We start from the raw sequence: 21802 nt of genomic DNA, 5'->3' as shown, positions 1-21802 counted from the left end.
GGAAGAGAAAAAAGCAAGGGCAGTTAGTGCAGGCAACACTTCTGAGGAGTTTAAAAATATGACTTTATTATATTTTTTACATGTATGTCGGATCGCTTGCTATTGTCCCACAGATCACTGGTTTCTGTTTCTTTTCTTTAAACTTTTTATTATTCGCATCAGTTTGAATCTTTTCTATTGCCTTGTCTTCAAGTCCACTGATCTTTTCTTTTATCCTCTAAATGTTTCACCTCAGACATTGCATTTTATTCACTTTTAGAATTTCTCTTTTTTCCTGCTGGAGTCTCCATCGGATCATTCATTATGATCATTTTTCCTCTGACTTCCTAACAATATTAATAACTCTTTGCAACTTGTTTTCTTTTCCCTTCAACGTCTTTGGCTGTGTTTCTATTTATTGTTTTCTTTGCCTGGGATCACTTTTTTTGGCTTCTTTTCATATCTAGAAACTTATAGTACATGCTCGATACTGTTGATGCTCTAGTATTGACCATCTGGACTTTTCTGTTATGTTCTGTTAAGTTGTTAGTTTGTTTGCACATCGGCTTGATTCTTCTGAAACTCCTACTTAATCTTGAGAGTGTCTAGAGTAGACCTCTAGTGCAACGATATCTCTACTCCTGCAGCTTGGTCTTTCCAGGGTCCCAGCTGAAATCCTGGGATGTTCGACAAGGTTTCTCCACTGCATGACTGGAAGTGCTACACCTCGGCTCTGCTCGACCTCTATATCCTCCAGTGAACTCACACCTCTCCAGTTACTATTCTCTGCCACGACTCACCTCCAACATTTAGCAGGTGAACATTTATCCAATCACTAACGAGGATCCTTGTACAGATCTCTGCAGGACCTTCTCTGTGAAATTTGCTCTTATCCACTCCTCTGACCTACAAAGTCCAGCTGTATTAGCGGTCCAGAACTCGGATTCTGCCTCGCTAGCTCAGTCCGAGAACTGTATTCTGTTTGGATGCTGCCTCCCCCTTCTACACATAAGAAAGGGCCTCCAGGAAGAGAGCAAGGGTAATGTTAGGGAGATTTTCTATCTTCTTTCTCTCAGTTGACTGAATATATATTTTTTCCCCAGTTTTATAATTGTTTATGGCAAGAAGGATAATCCAGGACCAGTTAATCAGTCATGGCTGAAAGGGCAACTCTCTGGATCCTTCGACATGTCTTCTGAGACAATTCAAACATGAGAACTCCCCCTACATCCATTTCCATACCATTCACTTCTTCCAGGACCCCACAGTGCCTGGTACTTAGTGGGTGCTAACTCTCCTTAGGTGAGATGCCCGAATGGATGAATGACTGAATAATGAATAAATGAAAGACAGAAGTGAATCCCGATCACTGTATGCACAGTATTGAGAAAATAAATGCTCAGCAAATAACATTATGCACATGGCAGGTGAAGCCAGTGTCAGTACTAAGCTTCTCTATAGTACGAACGAGATGGTCATAATGGGTCAGAGATGGAAAACTACAACCTTCAAATAATAACGTACCCACGGAATGGTTAGGAAAATGGGCAACAAGATGGGAGTTGACCAGGAAGGGGGACGAAGCAGGTTGTGTAACGCAAAGTGTAACGGTGAAGAGCTGATCCCAGATCTTGTGACTCCGCTTGTCTTTCCCCAAGACTTAACTGCTTTGGGATCTTGGCTGAAAACACTCTTTTTAAAAACATTTCCAGGATCTCTTAGCTCATCTGCAATATAAAACTGGTAGAGATGTATATAAATACATCCCTGAACTATAAACAGTGAGTAAGTCCAACTGCACGTTCTGGGCCTTCCAGAGTGAGCAACGACCACAGTGTCCTAACCGATCCGCCCACCGGGCCCCTAGGACTGCGGACACTAGACTCTGGGGGTGGGAGATATCTCGTCCCACCAAATGGCCCACTGACCACCCTGGAGTTCTGCCAGAAATTCATATAATTCAATAAGAAACTCTCTTTCCATGAAGAAATGAGACTGTTCTTAGGCTACACAAGGAGGAAGCAGAGAGGATTTTCACCTCGAATAGATTAGCAAAACTGGTTAAATGCCATGTCCCCCCAGATCTGCATTTCTTTACAATTTCTCTCTCTATGCGGGGCTGGATGTCAGGGTTGGTTTTCTCTCCCCTTACATCAAACAAACTGGAGTGTGTGTGTGTGTGTGTGTGTGTGTGTCACAGACAGTGCAATGCAGAGTTTAGATTCCCACCACGTGAACGAGGTAAGTAAAACCACACACCATGAAGAATGCCACTGATGAAAGGACAGGTGGGGACACAGTACGCCATGAAGGACCGCCATCCACAGAGACGTCGTAACTGCTGCGGGCTTTCAATAAACACTCAGTTAAGGTAGGTCCCAGCACCTTTTCTTAGGAAACACCTTTTGTTCCTTTGACAGGATCATACTGTAAAAGAAGAGGAAACTAAAAGACCCAGTCTCTTCCGTACGTGCACTAATTTGCTGCTCATGGGCAAGTCAGGACCCCAGTCTTCTCGGGAGAGGCTCATGCGGTTCAGAGTGCGTCCCCTCCAAAGGGAGCAACGGAGGCCAACTGTCCCCACACCGTGACCTCTTGCACCGTGTCAATGAGTGAGGAGCGGGCTGGCTGTTTCACTCTGCGTTTCCATTGAAACCGACCCCTGGCATCTTTTCTGTTGCAGTGTTCTCATGATCTCAGTCAGCGGGCCACAGGAAGGCATTCAGTAAATAATTTTTTAATTATTTTGACAGTGTCCTAGGGTCTTAGTTCTGATAGACAAGAATGCTTACTTAAAGCAGCAGGAATTAATGTTTTGAACTGAAAATATATCTAGTAGATCCCAGATGTCTTGCCACACAGGATATATATCCATTTCCTGAGTGTGGCCCCAGTGTGGGGCAGCCATTCCTGCCCACCGACACTTTTTGCCTCTCTTCGCTGGTTCCCCAGACAGCAAGCGCTGCTCCCCTTTAAGTGCCGTCTGCCGTATCTACCAGCGACAGGCTGGGTCTGACTTATTTATTCACACTTATTTCCCAAAAGGAATGAAGTCAATTTAAGAAGACATACACGGTACAATGGCAAATGATACAATTTAGGTAAAAAGGGGGATAAGAAAAAATAGACGAAGCCAGAATGATGTCGAGGGACCCTAACTGCATTCTGTGATACCCTATCTATTTACTAAAGGTGGGCCACAGATGGCACCGGGGCTTTCTAGAAGCCAATGTACAAAGAGAATGTGAATAGTTTCTTGTGTCTCTAAGACAACAACAAAATAATTCCTTGCAAGGGTCACAGCTATTTCTGGCAAAGACACAAGAAAGATAATATTCCCAGGACCCTAATAAAAGGAATATTTCGGAACACAGTGAACACTGTCCTTAACGGCATTGCCCAAAAAGTACAAACACCAGCTTCAGCGAGCTGTTCTAATAGGGCCCAAGAGCCATAAAGAAAAATCATAAAATCACCTCTATGGGAGGCCAAAGAGTTCAGTCTTAAGGATGTGGTTCTTGTGTCTCTCAAGGGCAGATGTCAGGGACTCTTGGGGACAGGAGAACTTCATCCTTTTGAGGAAATCCTTGCTATGGACCATTTCTCTCCACCCAGTACTGACAATTATTGTGTACTGAGCAGCAGTGGATTTTACTGTGTGCTCCCGATAAGCCCAGAAATGTTGATATTCTGTGTAGCTGGTGAGAGCAAGGACCCTGCCCTCATTGTCAGCCAGACCAGAGGTAGAGCCGACGTTCTCTTGAGAAAGTCGGGAAGCCAAAGCCAACGGTTGCCTGAACAGAAGGTCCCATAACCAAAACTCAACCCGAAGTGTCCTCCATTCCATTCCAGACAGCCTCATGGGGGAAGGGCCATCCAGGCTGGGAAGGCTGGGCCCAAGGAGAGAGGACTTGGGGAAGGGAAGTCAGCCACTTGCCCTGAGGGGAAGCGATGGGAATGGGGATTAGGGAACGGGCTGTTCACCAAGAGGTCAGAAGACGTTAAGGAGATGCCAGGCCATTATGTGATGGGGACTTCAAATGGAAGCATTAAAAATGGTCCCCTGCAGCCAGAAGGCTTCCCTGATAGAAAATGTCAGCTCGCAGTACGATTTTCCGGTGAGAACACGCAGGAGGAAGCCTAAATGCATGACATATTGTACAGATCGGGCCTCTCGACCCTACAACTTTCCTTACCTGATGCATGTACTTTGAGAAACACCACTCAGGTGTCCCGAAGCGTCTAATGGGATTCCACAGAAAACCCCACGTGTTGTCCCTACTGCATGCAGCGCTCTCCAGGAACAGTGTTTCAAAGCGACTTCCCTGGACATTGATCTGAGCTGCACTTCCGTACGGTCACTGCCTTCATGGGCCCAGCGTGCCAGAAACCGGGCTAGAGTTTTACAGATGCCGAGCAACGAGGCCACCAGGAGGGGACTGACAGGAGAGAACCAGTCCCTGGCCACGGAGTGCACCGTAATTAGACAAAGATCTGATTTAGCCTGTGCGTTTCAAGCTCTCGGGGGTACTCAGAGACCCACCCACACTCCACACTCACACTTGGGGATGTGTGTGGATTTTATAAATGGTATTCTCTCTTTGGGTCACAGTTAAGATCCTTTCTGAATTGCCATGACCACTAAGGAGGAGGCCACCAGATACGGTCAAAGCTAAGCTCAGAGCAGTTCACTTCCATGAACATCTGGACCTTACACGTGCATGTTACATGTGTGTGACAGAGCTCAGGCCCAGCCAGCTGGAAAAATGCCGCACCCCCTCAACAGTGAGCTTCTCATGTGGTGCCAGACACATAATGATAGGCATGCTAATGGGGGAAATCTAAACCAGCATTGTCTCCTGCTAGCTGGTGATATCAAGGGGCTGTTATGTGACCGGGCAAAATAATATCAGAGAAGACTTTTTAAGGTTTTTAAATTATGGTCAATTTCAGGAAAGTCACAGTGCGATTTGCCTACCACCCCCCCCCCCAGGCCCGCAAACCTCCTCTATAGTTTTAAAGTCACAGAGATGCCTTTCTCTGGCCGCCTTCAGCTTCACTGCTTCTCAGGGACAATGCTGGTCATCTATCCCCAGCTTCCTGCCCTGGGGAGGAGCTCTCTGTATCCGCTAGCCTTCACCAGATTTAATTTCTGGGAAGAAATAATTATTCTAACAAAAATATATTTATATGCAAAACTATCCTATTACACACCCCATCTCTTGCTGGCTACACATCCATCGGATAAGCACCGCCTTGAAATTAATCCGAACTTAACGATGGAGAAAAAGATGGCTAGGAATGTGTGCGACACAACAAAGGTCAGGAGCCGAAGTGAGTCAAGGGGTAGGACTGCTCTCCTGAGACACTGAATGAGTTTAGTTCTTTATTATTTTACTGGATAGTTTCTCCTCTAGTCCCAGGTTCCAGGCCTTCAGCAGCATTCGACTTGGGCACCTTTTAAGCATCACGGGGAGAATCTGGAAGTGTATCAGGCCAGTGTGCAATAGGGGGAAAATATGTTGGGATAATTTATACACGTTTGATTCTGTGGGCCCAGCAGAGATTTTTATTGTAACTGTTTTATATTCTGAGGAGACTCAATTTGTTTTAAGACATACCCACATGAATAAAAATTCTCTTGTGCTCTGTTCGGCAAGCAGGATTTTAAATGTGGTGAAATGCCTTCCAGTGAAACAGCATTGTTTTTTCTCAGAGAATTTGTATTTCAAAACTTCATCTATTTGTGTAATTTTTTTTGAAGATTTTATTTATTTATTTGACACACAGAGATTACAAGTAAGCAGAGAGGCAGGCAGAGAGAGGGGGGGAAGTAAGCTTCCTGCTCAGCAGAGAGCCCGATGCGGGGCTCGATCTCAGGACCCTGAGATCATGACCTGAGCCAAAGGCAGAGGCTTAACCCACTGAGCCACCCAGGCGCCCCTCTATTTGTGTAATACTAATCAACTTGAAAACTGGTGTCTCAGATAGCATCTCACTTCTCACACACATTAACCTGCTTATGCCGGCGTAATTTCTCCTTTCATAAATGAGGACTCTGGGTCTCAAAAGCGACTTCTCTGGTAGAAGGGTCTGATCTTTTGGATTTAAAGTCAGTTTTTCCCTCTTATCATACACTGTCTAGTAAGACTTCACAAATTATAAGCAAAAGTTCTCTGAATCTACTTTCTTCTACCAGTCCATAGGCGAACATGAAATGAACCAAGTCACTTTGTATACAGAGTAATTTATATTGGGCAAGTTTGAAGCACAGGTATAAGAAACAATGAAATATATAATAATTATATGTGAATATTTATATGTGAGTACTGTGGCTTTTCTCCTCTTCCGGCCCCACTCACAGATTAGAAAACCAACGCACTCAACTTTATATGGAAGAGTCAGATTCTTTCTCATTCGTATTTAATTCCAAGTTGTCTTATTTTACTTTTCTCCAACAAACTTATTCTTGAGTGTTGTTAAAATAGGCAGATTCTGTGAATGTTCAACAGGAAAGCCCCTTTCCTTCCCACACTGCCTATCTAGACAAGCGTGGCTTTGTCTCTCTCACTGACGTGTCACACAATTTGAAATGAAGAAGATTATGTGTGTAGGATTTCTGAATGGAGAACCTATTATTTTACGGGTGAACTTTGGACCCAAGGGATTTAACTGCTTACTCGAGCCGTGTAGACATAGGAACTCAGTACTCGCTAATGACCTGAATGTTGTCATAGAGAAGAAAGAATTCTAGATAGTTTCAAGATTAGTGGGAAGCTACGGCTCTCCATGGACTTGCCAGTTAGGCAAAAGGTTTGGGTTAGATTAACTTAAGATAAGATTAGTGACACAGATATATTAAAAATGTCCCCACAGGCTGGTGATTATGGGGTGTTAGCCAAACTCGGAGATAGCTGAGAACATTCCACACAAACAGACGCATAAATCCCACTTTTTGATGTTTTCCAGATCCACCGGTAATGTATGGCTACATCCTGATAACTCTGCTTAGCTTCCCACGCTCATTCTGCAAGAGCCTTCCAGGTTTCACAGTTGCTCAGGCAGCTGATCATTCAAGAAACTGAGCTGCTATCAGTGGTGACGCCATCTTAAGATTTAAGAGCATGTCAGGTTAAATTTCTGAGTTTCAACAACCAGAGAGATTATTTTTAAAAATGGTTACTTATTCTTTCCTTCCCCTTCCCTTTTCCCTTCCTTCCTTCCTTCCTACTTTCCTTTCTTTCTTCCTTCCTTCCTCCCTCCCTCCCCCCGCTCCAAGAAAGTGTGGCATACTGCAAAGGTCATGGACTTTGGGGACCTCCACATCCATATGCTTACCTCTCCTCCACCACTGGGGACTGTGAAGCCTGGAGCAACTTACTGAATCTCATTCCCCCAATTTCTTTATGTCTCAGATAGGAATAATAACACCTGCTCACTTATAATAACTCACAGTTATTATAGGGAATATTCTAGAATATTCTAAGAACTATAATTAAAGTGCTTAGTATGGTACCTGGCAAAGAACTCATGCTCAGGAAACCTTAGATAGGTTCTGCTTTCTCCCTCAACCAGTATTTACGGGGCATCCTGCATGAGTCAGTCAACACACCAGGAGAGGGACATGAATAAGACAAGGGGTCTCAGCCTTTGAGAGCCTCCCAGTCTAACAGCAAGGGTATTTCACAGCCTGCAGGAATAAAGAACTGCATCTATAAGCTTTTCAAGAATACTGAAAATAAGCTTTGGTTTTAAAATTATGAATTGTGATTTTATTATCAAGAAACCTTTATTGACCACCTACCACATGTGGCCACATGACCAACACCATGGTCACATCCTGATCCCCAAGATTCATGATCTAGATACAACAAACAAAACAAACCATAATTTTCATCATGACTTTGTTCTAAATAAGAGGACAAAGTAATCTCTATTGGTTGTGGTTTCTTGTTTGAACTACTGTTACGAGCAAATACTGGAGGTATTTGATCCCATGGGAATGTATATATAAAACATAAAATATATATACAAATACAGTATCATTCATCCTAAAGAAATACTGAGAAAAGAATAAATCGACAGGAAACGAGAGTTAGACAACGAATAGAAAAGGTGAATGTCCACATAACATTGTGCATTTCTGACACAGGTTTCCAAAACGCCACTTGATCAAATGACACCTTAAGATTTCCTAAGCCCTCCCCTAAGAAGATTTCTGGAAAACTTATCTTGCTATGATAAAAACGTAGTGGTCCTGTCTGTATTAATGAGGCTAATGGAAGCTGCATGCGTAACTAAAGCCCATCTCAGCAACCCCAGAACTTCCCTGCGTGTGGCCCTGCTGCGTGTGACCCTGCTGCGTGTGACCCGGCCTTAGATGATAGGATCCGCTTCATCAGCCTGGAGAGAACATTGCTTTATGGCAGTTCACGTCATCTGCCAAGGGGAGCCCAGGACCCCCTATAGTGTCATTTCCATAGCACTGGATAAACCACGTTTTCTGACCCGAATTTAGCCCGACTTCCACCCAGGCCACAAACTCTTGAGATACTTTCACCGTGCCCTTGGAGACTCATGATCCATTCCTCAACTTACTGGCACGTTCTCCTCCTCTCCTTGGTGCCCTTTTGGAAGGCTGCCTCTCCCTGTCCCTTCTGCAGCTCTCTGGAGTGGGGCTCATTATTTTCCCACACTCCTCGGGTGCCCCGGTCAGAGGAGGTTGGAATATGTCCTCTTGCTTCTCAGGGATGCTCTCAGGCCTTTCTCTCTGTCTACTTATAATAACTCACAGTTACCATACTCACTGCACCATTCTTCCTTGTTGCCTCCTTCCAGGGCCTTCTAGGTAATTCCAAGTCCGTGGAGATTTGGCCCAGGATCACTGGCACTCTCCAGCATACCTCTGGCCACCTCTCTTGGAGATTTCAGGATCCACAGAGATGCTCCTTCCAGCATCCTGAGCCCCGACTCCCACTCATCTAATGATCTCATCTTCCACTCAACCTCAGCCATTCATCTCCATGGCCAAGACCCTAAGCTGTGATTACCAAAGACTTTGTCCCCCTGTGAGTGTTAGTTTCAAAGCTACTGCTCTCCAGCAACCACCTCCTGTCTTTCTAGCTCATTTCCTCTAACACTACAACTTCAACAATGCTGGCGTACATTTCCTGGATCCAGAAAGCCCACCACCAGGTCCTGTTCCTCACCTCTCTCATACCCTTACTTCCCCCCCACCCCAGGTGGCATTCCATGGCTGGCCATTGCTGTCATCATCACACCCTTGCACACGCTGTCAGTTCCCTTGTCCTTGGTTTACCTTATGGCTCTCAGTCAACTCGGTCTCAATCCCGATTAAGGCTAGCTCTGCCATTCTCTACCTGCACCCATGAGGCTGCGTGTGGCTTAGGGAGAAACACGAGCAACCTTAACATGTCTTCCTTTAAAATCATGATACCTAACCTCTTGTGGCCTCTTCATACCGGCCGACTGGATTGTCGCCACTCCATCGATTCTTCCGTCCTCACGCACATCTCTTAACTGCATCTGGGCTATATGTTCCCCCTCCTCTCCTGTTACTGTCAATGAGCTACTATGGATTCCATTCTCCCAGCCCTTGGGATTCTATCACTCGCCATCACAGCAAGCCTCCCCTTCCCTTTGCCTGAAATCCTTCCACTCTGCTTCACTGCCCAGGCCCATCATCATCCGGTGCACTGATGCTCCGGGGTACTGACCTTCCCTGTGTGGCACCGTATTAGCAGGAAGTTCACAGCCATGGTCTCAAGACTGGGATGTCCACCAATAACACCTACTCCCTGTGAGAAAATTATACTTTGAGTCCAGCAGAGAGGACACATTTAACTTTCCTGCAACTGTATCATATGGTGGAAGTATTTTATACCTCCTGACCTGATGGCTTGTCGAGCTGGAAATACACTAGGAACTTAGAGATCACACCAAGGTTCCAATGATGAGTCCAGAATCTTAGAGGTCAAGTCACCTGTGATGCTCTGTTAAGTACCTTGATATCTTAAATACCTTTTGGTTGCCTTTTGGGGGGGAGGGGTCTACTAGAAAAATGTGGAACTTCTGAAAGGATGTGCCAGTGACTGAAGGCATTTTACCCAGTTACTTAGTGTTTGCAAACTAAATAAACATTACAATACAAATCCAAACAAATATCCAAAAGGAGAAAGGAAGGAAGAAGGTAAAATGGTAATATAGAAAGAAATTCTGGTTAAGAGCTAGAGAGTCACATGGGTTTGCCTAGTTCCAGCTGTGAGCTCACTAGCTGTGAGCCTGCCTAGTTCCAGCACTAACTAGCTGTGAGCGTGCAGAACGTATTCACCTCCTGGCTCCTCGCTTTCCCATGTGTTAACTGGGAGGAAGTGATGGGACTGTGGCGGTTCTGACCATAGGTGTCATCTTCACAGGCTGGTGCTCTCTCCTTAGATCGGAGTTCACATTCATGTCATAAGAGACTCCCTCCAGTGCCTCTTACTTTTGGCTCCTACTCTTGGTTCCCTACCTCTTTATTTCAAGTATTTTCAAGTAGCCTGGCTTGTCTTGTTCACAGCACCGTGAGTCCTCAATCATCTCCCCTTCTAACAGGAATGGATGAACCCATCAGCCTGGGTCACCTGGATGACTAAAGGAGAACGGAAATGGATTGAACAGATAATCAACTCTCGCCTTTCCATGTTTCTATATCCACCTACAGTGATGGTTAAATGGACTTAAAATCCAATAGATTCCATTTCTTTTGAAAAACCTTGAACTCGGTGCCCCTCACACTGTGGACCTTCTAAAGTGTGTTATCTGTTACCTTGACTTTGATTTAAAGCCAATGATTAATCTGTCAAGTCTTGAATGGTTTCCTGAGAGGCTCCTTGGTGAGGCAGATGCAAGTAATACTCATAAACCCAAGAGCAGCAAAGGTACCACAATCCCATTTCTTTAACAAATATAGAATTTATTTCTATTCTGGGATGTGTGAGCCAAAAGGAGTAGGACAGAAAAATGCAGCTTCCTTATTTGTATTCTTGGTTTGAACTGGTTTCAATTGTTCCCTACAGTACCAGCCAATAGAAAAAAAAAAAAAAAAGATATGTCATGGACCTTAATCATTTTCTGGAATATCCAGGATCTAAATCTCTACAGCATATTTGGAAAATGACCCAGAAGCCAAACCAGCCAACTGTTCATGAACTTTTTACTTTTACTCTTTCTCCTGGGTACTCAGCTAGACAACATCTCCTAGTTTCTCTTACAGCCAGCTATGTCGTTTCTAAACAATAGAATAGAAGAGTAGATGATGTATTACAGGTACAGGCCTGTCCCAAAGCAACCTTTTAGGCAAGTCTCCACTCCCTGCCACCTTGATGCTGAAGCTCAGAGTGACCTCAAAAGCAATGTGTACGGACTAAGCAAAGCTTCTGTTGGCCAGGACCCTTGACGGTGTGGAAGAAAACCATCCCCAACCTCCACCACTCTTCTCACTGATCAGATTCTACGTGAGTACAAAAATAAGCCTCTGTTGTGCCAGTCATGGAGATTTGAGACTTAACCATGACAGCAGCTAGGATGACTTCAATCAATGTACTCATATGGTGAGTCCTGGAAAGAGGCAGTGGTCATCTCCTGCTCTGGGAACTGAGAATTGTGTTTGGGAAAGACACCCTCTTTCCCAGCCTCCCTTGCATCTAGAGCATAGGCATGTGGTCTCTGCTTCATCCACGAGCTGCACCCCAGACTTTGACTAATGTGCTGGTGACAAAAAGAAGCAGGTGCTTGGGACGTATTCTGTAAGGGGGGGTGGTGGTGGCAGCAGAGGCTCTTCATCCAGATTCAGTGGGTAGCAGGGGCAGCAGCAGCATCCAGGATCACGGTGTCAATAAAGTGAGGGCAGCGCCCATGTCCCCCATCCTCCCTGCCAAGATGTGACCGCTTCATGGGATCAGTGCTACGGCGTGATTTTAGACATGGCTCTTGACTTAGAATCACCAAGCCTGCTTTTCCAGCCTTCTCAGAAGGTCTGTGCCCTGTGCAATGTCTTCGGATAAACCCTCCTCCTGGTTAAGTTCATTAGAGTTGATTTCTGCTGCTTGCAATTAAAAACTACTATGGATACAGCTGCATCCCTTGCAGTGAGAAATGGACAGGTGGGCTTCCTGCTTTCTGGTCATGGGAGGTTGTCTTCGCCTTCCTCTTCTTCCGGCATGTGCTGTTCATTTCCTAGACTCCGTCTGTGCCATGAGCGGTGCACACTTCCCCTGATGGCTTCAATGTGCTTCAGAAAGGGAGCACAGCTGAATTTGGACTGCTCCAGGTCATAATAAAGTAGGTCACATTTGACTGAAAAAAAGACAGCTATTTGGGAATATAGGAAACTGGAGAAAAAAGTGAAACACTGAAGGGATATCTTGGAAAAATATTCCAGGAGGAGAAAGAAAACAAGATCTTCCCTGGGAATACTGTAATAAATATTGCAAAAAGATATAAAAAGGAAGAGTCCTTTTAGGTCCACTGGATCCTGCCTGAAAATACAGCATAACTTGGGTTTTTGTCCTGCTCTCTTAATAGCATCGTGTTCCAGTCTACGGTAGAACTAGGTCAAAGAAAACGTATTGTACAGGAGTAAGCGGTATCGGACAGGTTAACTGATGTTTTGTTCCCAAGACATCATTAGTAGGCTTAGGCCATTCTTATAGGCAGGTTCCATTTCTCCTGCAGTGGGCAGGAGGAAGAAAAACCACGTAGGAGACCCTCCTGGGTGGTCTCACCGAACACAACAGTTGGTGTGTTGGTTCTGAGCCATGTTCTGGGTTTCACCTGAGGCAGCTTCAGAAGCCTGGTGTGTAGTTCCAAGATTGGCCCCCAGTGACTCATGCTGTATGACAGGGCTACTTTCCACCACACAAATTGGAGCTGTCCTTGGGGATGACTGGCCAACAGGACATGATGGGAGTGACATGGTGCCTGTCTCAGAGACTGGGCCATAAAGGGCCTCATGGTGGCCACATTCCCCTCTTTGGAACACCAAGACCACCCAGACCACACCTAGTCCAGCCCACTAGACACTGAGCGGCACGGGGAGGACAGCCACAGGCCCGAGTTGGCAGCCAGCTCCAGATGTGGCCCTCAGACCTTCCAGCCTGGTTCATCTCCCAGCTGAATGCAGCTGCCCAAGAAACCCAGGGTGAGAACCCAGCAGAAGAACCACCAGCCACCCACACGGCAGTGAAGAAGAAACATCCTTGTGCTAAACCATTATGTTTTTGATAGTTGGTTTCACCCTCCAAAATGGTATGAGGCAAAGCCCTAACGCTCAGGGTGACGGGTTAAGAAGAATGCCTGTTCATGGTCTGCAGAGTTCACAGGTAAGGTTCTGCATGCTTCCAACATCCAGGTAACTTGGAAGTCTGGAAACTCAAGGGTCAGTTAGTTCACCAGCAGAATGGAAGCCCCCTGGCACTTGTGATAGAAGCTCTAACTCAGGGTCAATGGGTCTCACTTTAAAAATTCTCCTTTGAATTCCAGGAAAATGGACAAGGCTGTTGCATTATTGTACCACCTCCTGTGGCATTTTCTGGCATTTGGGCATAATTTCAGGGAAACACGGCTTCTCTGTTCATTGTGCAGAATTGGATCCCTACTCCCTTGGCCCAGTAACGTTTTCCAAAGTAAGTTCCCCGAATTCAATTCTTAAAATTTGTAAGGATGCATAGAATTACATGCTTAAACCAGAGAACCCACCATTCTAAAATATATATATATATATCTATATGTGTGTGCGTGCGTGTATTTACACACACGCACGTGTGCGTGCACGTTCACACATATATATGGTACAAAGTTATTTAGGAATTCTAATAAAAGTAATGGATATTCACAAGACTAAAGCTTAGAACCAAAATGCTTGGTTAAAATGTTAGGAAACTGTGTTAAAGATATAAAATGATGGCAATTTGTTCTTGGCTAAAAGGTGCGTTTTCGTCACTGTGAGGTTCTGGAGGGTGATGACCCGGCTCTTACTCATCTTTCCAGCATTTTCTGGGACCCCTTTCTCCCAAACCACCTGGAAACCCCAAATGGCTACGTCTGGCCCTTTTATCATCACGTGCCCACCCTCCCCTCCAGATGCAGCCTCTCCTCTGCCGAGCTGACCCAGAGCCTAGTCTGATGCCTCGTCTCTGGTCCCCATGGTGCCCCACGCATGGCACTGCCGTGATGCTCATTGCTCAGTATGTGTCTCTTGTCAACAAGGCTCCAAGCTCCTTAAGGTGGGGTCCCTGCATGTCTGTACTCACAGCACCCAGCCCAGTGCTTGCTAAATGTCTTCCGAGTGAATATATGGCCCTTAAGTCCAATTAGCCGCTTGACAGATCCACTTATATGAGTCGACAGCATTTTTTTTTAAAGATTTTATTTATTTGTCAGAGAGAGAGAGAGCACAGGCAGGCAGAGTGGCAGCTGAGGCAGAGGGAGAAGCAGGCTCCCCGCCGAGCAAGGAGCCCAATATGGGACTCAATCCCAGGACGCTGGGATCATGACCCGAGCCGAAGGCAGCTGCTTAACCAACTGAGCCACCCAGGCGTCCTGCAAGTCGACAGCATTTAAAAGTCCATTTAAACATCCAACATGGAGCCCTTGGTTACATTCCCAAACCCAAAAGTGCTGTTCGCCTCCAGGCTTCCCAGTCTCAGTAAAGGCACCTCTGTCCACCCACGTGCCTGACCTGGAAACCGGGGAGCATGCCGAGCCTCCTCTCTCCCGCATCCCCCAACGCTGCTGAGCCCAGCCCTGTCCACCTCCAAATCTCCCAGAACTCCTCTGCCTCCCCCTTCCTCCCCTGCTTGGGTGACTCCAAGACCCCCCTAAATGGCTCCCCATTATGCACAGAATGAATGCAGCCCCTCATCCCGGTTGGGAGGCCCCACGTGCCTGCCTGCAGCTGGCCTGCTGGTTTGCTCTGGTCGCGTCAGGGCTCCCCGCTCATCCACAGAAGCCCCCAGCCTGCACCATCCTTCTCCGTGGCCGCCTTCCCTGGCCGCCCCGTCTAACGTAGCAGCCCCCAGCCCCGCCCTCTGTGGTGATCACAGTCACAGACACATGATTTACTTCTTTCATAGAACTTTCTGCCATTGTGTTCATTTGCTCATTTGTTTATTGTTTTCCACATGTCCCACTGAAGGTCAATGCCACAAGGGTAGGAGTCTTTGGAGTCACGTGCCATGGCACCGCCGCAATTAGAACTTGGCCAGACAACAGGAGGTGTTGGAAAAACATGGACCGAATGAGGGAATAACCAAAGAACACAGGAGAAGGGCCCCTGAGCACATATGTTGTGCTAATCCCTGCCCACTCCCCACTCGGCCCCGGGAGCAGATTAACGGGAAAACTGGGGTCACGCTTTCAAGATTCGGGTCAACTCTGTAACCGCAAACCAATAAGCATCCCCACCGTGCCCGCAAACACAGGATCTCATCTAAGTCATGCAACTTTAAGAGGCCGCCATTCTCCTCTTCTTATCGTACAGATGAAGACAAAAGGCTCAGACACAGAACGATGACCCCATGCAGGCCTCACCACCTGAAACCCCAGAAGCAGCTTCTGTTTCAGGTCTGGCTGACCCCAGGTGCAGCCCATGCACACTCCATGTCCTCCTGGCACATCTGAGTTTTTTCTAGAAGGATTAAAACTAAAGTTCTGACTTGCCATGCCAAAAGTTTTCACCAGATGGTACGGTTCACCTCATGACTCCCTCAGATGGCCAGGATGGGTCTACACCAGAATACATAAATGAGGGCGGTTGTAAGCAGCTCCCCCTCCCCCCGCAATCTATTCTTCCCCTCACGGAGACTTCTCATGAAAGCTTTGCGCAAGAACTAATTTAGGCAACCGGCCTCCAACAACTTCCACAATGAAGAGATTCTTACCTCGAAATTCCAGTCCTCGAAGCTGAAAGGTGACAAGACCATTTCCAATTTCAATCAGGTGAACGAAAGCATTGAGGTAGTCGGAGGCCAAAATAAAGCAGTCGCCAGAGCTGTAGTTACCCCATCGACCAAGAACTAAGTCTCCACACAGGGACTCCTGCAGGGCCCGCGTCAGGTGCTCATAAAAGATGGAATTAAGATTGTTGTCATCACTCCCTAAAGACAGAAAAAGAAATACAATCAGTGGGTACTTACCCCTATGCACTCAGATCTGGGAGACGATGAGTTGTCGTTTGATCAAGGGTAAATCAGGCTTTGTAGATACTTTGCCCATTTTTGTTGACTTTGTGAAACCCTCTTATTTTTTTACCTTTCTCTTCTTTCTGGGCAGTCTCGTCTACACAAATGGATTAAATTATTGTCTTAATGCAGATGACTTACAAATTCATACCTCTGAGGTCTCTTGTCTAAGCTCTAGACCTGTGTACCTACTTGTTTACTTAACATCTGCTCTGGTATGTCCCAAATGCTCCTCACCTCCAACGTGCCCGGGTCGAGCCCCCCTTCTGTTGCCCATTTCAGGAAATGGTACCAGTACGCAGACAACCATAACCCAGGATCTTTGTTCCCACTCCTTCACATGCTGGCCTCTCAATTTTACTTTCTTCGATATCTTTTGCATCTTTCTACCCTTCCTCATTTGCATTATGTCTACCTTATTGCAAGCTGAATTATTTCTCAAGTGGACAGCCACACTAGTCCTATGACTCCCTGGTGTATCTTTACTGGGATCCCTGTTGCCTCAACTAGTCCCTACACCACAGCCGGAATGAGCTTTTTGACTTGAAAAGTTGAATGCTCTCTCTAGGACCCCTCAGCCCCATTATTTCTAGTCCTTAGTGGTTTTTTCAATGCTCTTAAAATAGAAACAAGGCCTCTTCACATCACCTATAAGAGGATCCCATATAATTTATTATTCCCGGGTATAAGCTGGGACAGTTGTAGGTATAAGCTAGGAGCAAACCTCGGATATATGGACACACAAGAGGCCGGTGGGATCTGCTCCCTATTCCAATCTCCATCCTCTCTTCACACAAATATCCTCCTTCCTTCTCACTTAACGCTCAGCAGAGAACTTCTTCCAGTGGAGGGACTCATGAGCCCTTCTTACCCAGACCTTTGTAGACACCAATCTTTCTGCCCGGGTTGCTCTTCTACTCCTCTCTGGCTTTTGCACACTTTCTGTTCTTCAGATCTCACCTTAATGGCTACTTCTGGGAAGCCTCCGCTGACCACTTTGCTTGGCCAAATTCCCTATAACAGGTTCACAGCACCATGATCCTCTACTCCGAGCACCTGTTACAGTTAGAATCTGACTTTCGGTTTTTGTGTATATCTGGGTACTTGATTTGCATTTGATTTCTCCAATCCAGTGGAGAAAATAAAGTGCAGAAGACGAGACGTGAAGGAAGACAGATCTATGTCTGAATCTGCTTACTTCTCTGTCCCAGCCCTGGCGGAAGTCCTAACGCTCAAAAGGAACTACCTGAATGTCTGTTGAATCATGGATAACACCATAGGTCCTACAGCTTCTTTAAGAGAATTCTGTTTTTAAGGACACACCTGTCAAGTAACTCCAGGGGCTTTGTGAAATCAAAGTCATTGAGGCATAGAAACAATAAACAGCATCAATTCATAAGTGTGTGTGTGTGTGTGTGTGTGTGCACATGTGTGTGGATACACACACACATATATGCTACATATAAATATAAATGATTACTGCTAGTATTTGTACTATAGACAAATTCAGGTTTTTATATATTATATACACATAGATATATAGATGTCATTTACTGCTTCTAAATTATATATATAATTCATATTTATGGAGGGATAATTTATGTGGAGTAAACGTTATCTTTTTTAATGTGCAATCCTATGAGTTTAATAAATGCATCTTCACATAACCACTGATTAGAAAGATGCATTTGAGATTCGCGCATGTGGCTGTACCCAGCAGTGTGCTCCATTTCAGTGCTGTGTAGTATTCCGTGGTATGCATGCACTAGACCCTGTTTATCCGTTTCTCCGCTGGAGGAAATTTGGGTTGGTTCCAGTTTTAGTGATTAGGAGGAAATCCGCCAAAAATATTCATAAGCAGAAGTTTATAGGAACGTAAGTTTGGGTTTCTCTTGCATAAATACCTAGGAGTGGGTCTGCCATTCTCCAAAGTGGCTGTGCCACGTTTGCTTCCCCTCCAGCAGCGTGATCGAGAGTTCTAGCTCTTCCTCATCTTTACCAAGACTCGGCATTGTCAGCAGCCGCCTCCTTGCTTGTTTAATTATAGCTGTTCTGACTGGGTGGATGGTAATACGGAGAGAGGAATGAAGGAGGGGTACAGGAGAGAAGATGGAAGGTTGGGGGGCATGGGATTGGGGGTTATGGTATCTTCCCTTTAATCCCCCTTCCATTCCCTCTATCAGTTCTGTCACAATGAAGGACAAAACACACTTTAAAGAGAAGACTGGATAAACCTGGATGTCCTCCTGCTCGGTGGTCTTGTGCGTGGAGGAAGTGTCAGGAGGGTCTGAGGGAAAAGTTTACATTCAGTACTCTTATTTTAGGGGCCTCTTATGTTTGGGAGTGAACTTCTGGCTCGGGAAAGTCGGAGAAGCAGAGCCACCCCAAGGAAGAAATCCTTCTAGATGGGTCTATTGGAGTGGAGGCAACGTCGGGGGAGGTCCAGATAAGGGCTGCACGTCTGAGTAGAGCCGCCCCTGGTCCGGACCTTAGGGAAAGGGAGCATGACTGGGGGTGCAGGAAGGTGAGAACTAGCCCCTTCCTACGTAAGGAAGAGCACTGGCCCACCTGTAAGAAATCTAAGATGACACCATCAACGATGACTATCCTCGCTGAGCACCCACGGCAGTTGAAGGCTGAATTGAAATTAGTGCACTTATAGCCTAATTGTGATTAACGGGGAGAAACAGACGGTTCTGTGGGCTGAGTCATGTCACGCAGTCTCCTGAAGTACGAGCACGCTCAGTCTTGCGTGCAGAAGAAGCCTGCCTGACCCGCCCTTCGATGCGTGTCCGACGATGAATCCGCACGCATCCCGAGACCCTAATCAGAGATGACTTCGGAGTCTCTGCCACTTTTAAAGGGAAGGCCTGGATGAGAGAATTTTTGCTTAATTCTCCAAACTGTTCGATATTTAACTAACACAAAAACAATTTCAACCACCAAAGTGGAGTCTTTGTAGAAAGAACACCTTGACCATGGAGCCGCATAATTGCATTAAAATGAGACAATGATCATGAATAACTGGAGGGAAGACGCACTCGTGACTCTGTCCGTACGCCTCGTGTCAGCCCTGCAATGTCACAGAGTCCCAGGGCTGCGTATCGGAGACACTCGTAGCCGACCCGGCCCCCCGCACCCCCACATTGTACCAATGAGTTGAACTTGAGGTCAACAAAAAATAAGCCTGTCTCTCCAGGTATTTTACCATCTCTAATTACGAGTTCAAAGTAATCGTGTGCATGCAATTCAGATGTAGATAGTGACATGGTACCACTCCTCCTAGACAAAACCTTCCGCACAGCCGAGAGTGAGGTGGATAAAAATAGAGATGAGTTAACTCTGCATTCTGATATGAGGAAAAAAGGTAGAATGGTTAAAAATGTAACAGAATGGAGAAAGCAAAAAGTAAGATAATTTCCTAGCAGGTAAGTCCTTCCACAGCTTAATGTTGAACGAAGTTTCTGAAGATTATGGGACCCTACATGCAGGAATGGTTTGCTATTGAGAACATTGTAAGGCTGACGACAATTTTTTTTTTTTTTTTTTTGCTACAAAACCAGTAACAAGGTTTAGAATCCATATTTGCCTTTTGCCACACACAAACTAAGGCTGTCCTCATTGACAGTCGCTTTAGACTGAACAGGGACCATAGCAAGTCTAGGTAACAGAGAAGAGTATTTCCAAACCCAGTCAGGAGGCTTGCTCTGTCTATCTGTATCATTTCATTTTTCTGGCCAGCATATTCATTACCCAGACATATTTCCAGTGACTAAAAAGAGTGAGTACTCATTTTCCCCATTTGGATTGAAGGAAGCCATCTATATAAGGGAATAAATAAGGAATTTAAAGAGTAAGAAGGAAGGTATTTGCTTACCTGGATCCTTTTCAATTTGGACCACCAGTCTCGTGTTGGAATTATCCACACGCCGTGTACTAGAAGGGGGCACAGAGGGTAGAAGGTCACAAGTAGAACACTACGGAGGAGAAAGAGTTGGTTTGCAGAACTGGCTGTGTGGTGGAGAAGGCAGGGGACGTGGAGCTCACCAATCAGGGGGATCGCTCCTATAGGACATGCTGCAGGAAGGGAGAGGGGTCTCACGATCAGGAAGAGAGGGAAAATTACAAGAAAACCAGGGAGGGGAGAGATGATGACATCTCAGGATTGGGAGACCGGCCTTGTGTCTTATCAAGTTAGAGCACCAGGTCCATAAAATGAAAGCAAGCACTTGGAAGCACTTGGATGGCCGATGGAATGTCACTCGCCTTCTGATTTTAAAAGCGGTACCCACACAGGCATCTTTCTGTTCCAACTGATCCCAGAAAACTGGTGAGCGATCAGCATCACCACCACTTGCTTTGGAGCGCTGGGCGCATTCTTCCAGGCCTCTCTTCCGTTGAAGCACAAGAGTGAAATTGGGTCTTACCAACCAGAAGATGACAGATTGTCTTCAGCCATGGTGACAAACGGCCATCAGAACCAGTTTTAAATCTCTCCGATTATGACAACTCACCTCCGTTCAGAGCCTCAAGTAAACCAGCCAACCCATGTGGCCCCTTGCTTCTGAAGACAGCCAGTGTGGGCGGACTCACTCCGGAATTCTGAGGGGTGACTGATCAATGGTGTGTCCCCAGGGAACTGTCTGTGCCCATGCTATCAACACGCTTCTGCCCTAATACTTCAGCCATCCTTGACCTTCATGTGTCCCAGAAACACTTTATAAGTGCAATAGCTCTGCTCAGAGAGACTGTGCCTGACTTACTTTGTCTTTTTATTTATATTTTTTAATCTTTTAAAGTTTTTTTAAAAGATTTTATTTACTTATTAGACAGAGATCACAAGAACGCAGACAGGCAGGCAGAGAGAGAGAGTGGAGGAAGCAGGCTCCTCCCCAATGCGGTGCTCAATCCCAGGACCCCGAGATCATGACCTGAGCCAAAGGCAGAGGCTTTAACCCACCGAGCCACCCAGGTGCCCCTAAAGATTTTTTAAATTCATTCATTTGAGAGAGGGAGCTAGAGAGAGCACAAGCAAGGGGAGAGACAGAGGGAGAGGCAGATGGAAAAGCAGAGGGAGAAGGAGAAGCACATTCCCCACTAAGCTGGGAGCCCAGCGTGGGACTCAACCCCAGGACCCCAGGATCATGACCTGAGCTGAAGGCAGACGCTTAACCACGGAGTTGCCCAGGCATTCTGTGTCTTTTTGTTTCAGATCTTCAGTGGTGGTCTCAACACCCTTTGAAGGATGAAATAGGAGATTGGCTTCAACCACATGACCTTGAATATTTAACTGTTCATGATGTACAAAGATGGCAATTTCACATGGTTAAACCGAAGCCATTAAGAAAGGGCTTTCACTAGAAATATACCATCGAATACAGGCTTACGTACAAGTTTGAACAATAATGAGGGTCCTCTTCACATTTGTGAAAAAACTGATCTTTCGCATGCCTGGCCCCTGTCTTTCCTTTCTCTGCTCCAACCATGCTAGCCTTTTTCTATGTCTGCAGCATGCCCTGACCTCCTATTCCTGTCACCCTGCCTTCCCTGGCATCCTTTGTGACTCTGGCATCCTCCCTCTA

General features: G+C 45.9%; 1 protein-coding gene across 2 annotated transcripts in view; it reads right to left on the bottom strand.

Annotated features, from left to right (window-relative positions):
- The window catches only part of PCNX2 (pecanex 2), a 306841-nt gene that overhangs the window by 35092 nt on the left and 249947 nt on the right, over nucleotides 1-21802 (bottom strand). For both annotated transcript variants that reach the window (XM_044239352.1, XM_044239353.1), the window contains exons 24-25: nucleotides 20098-20156; nucleotides 15921-16136 (exon numbers count right to left, since the gene is read on the bottom strand). In XM_044239352.1, the coding sequence (XP_044095287.1) occupies nucleotides 15921-16136; nucleotides 20098-20156 (275 nt within the window). The remainder of the gene's footprint in view (nucleotides 1-15920; nucleotides 16137-20097; nucleotides 20157-21802) is intronic.

This window comes from Neovison vison, chromosome 2 (genome assembly GCF_020171115.1).
Source record: "Neovison vison isolate M4711 chromosome 2, ASM_NN_V1, whole genome shotgun sequence".
Classification (NCBI taxonomy): domain Eukaryota; kingdom Metazoa; phylum Chordata; class Mammalia; order Carnivora; family Mustelidae; genus Neogale; species Neogale vison.
This window is presented reverse-complemented; position numbering and strand designations above follow the sequence as displayed.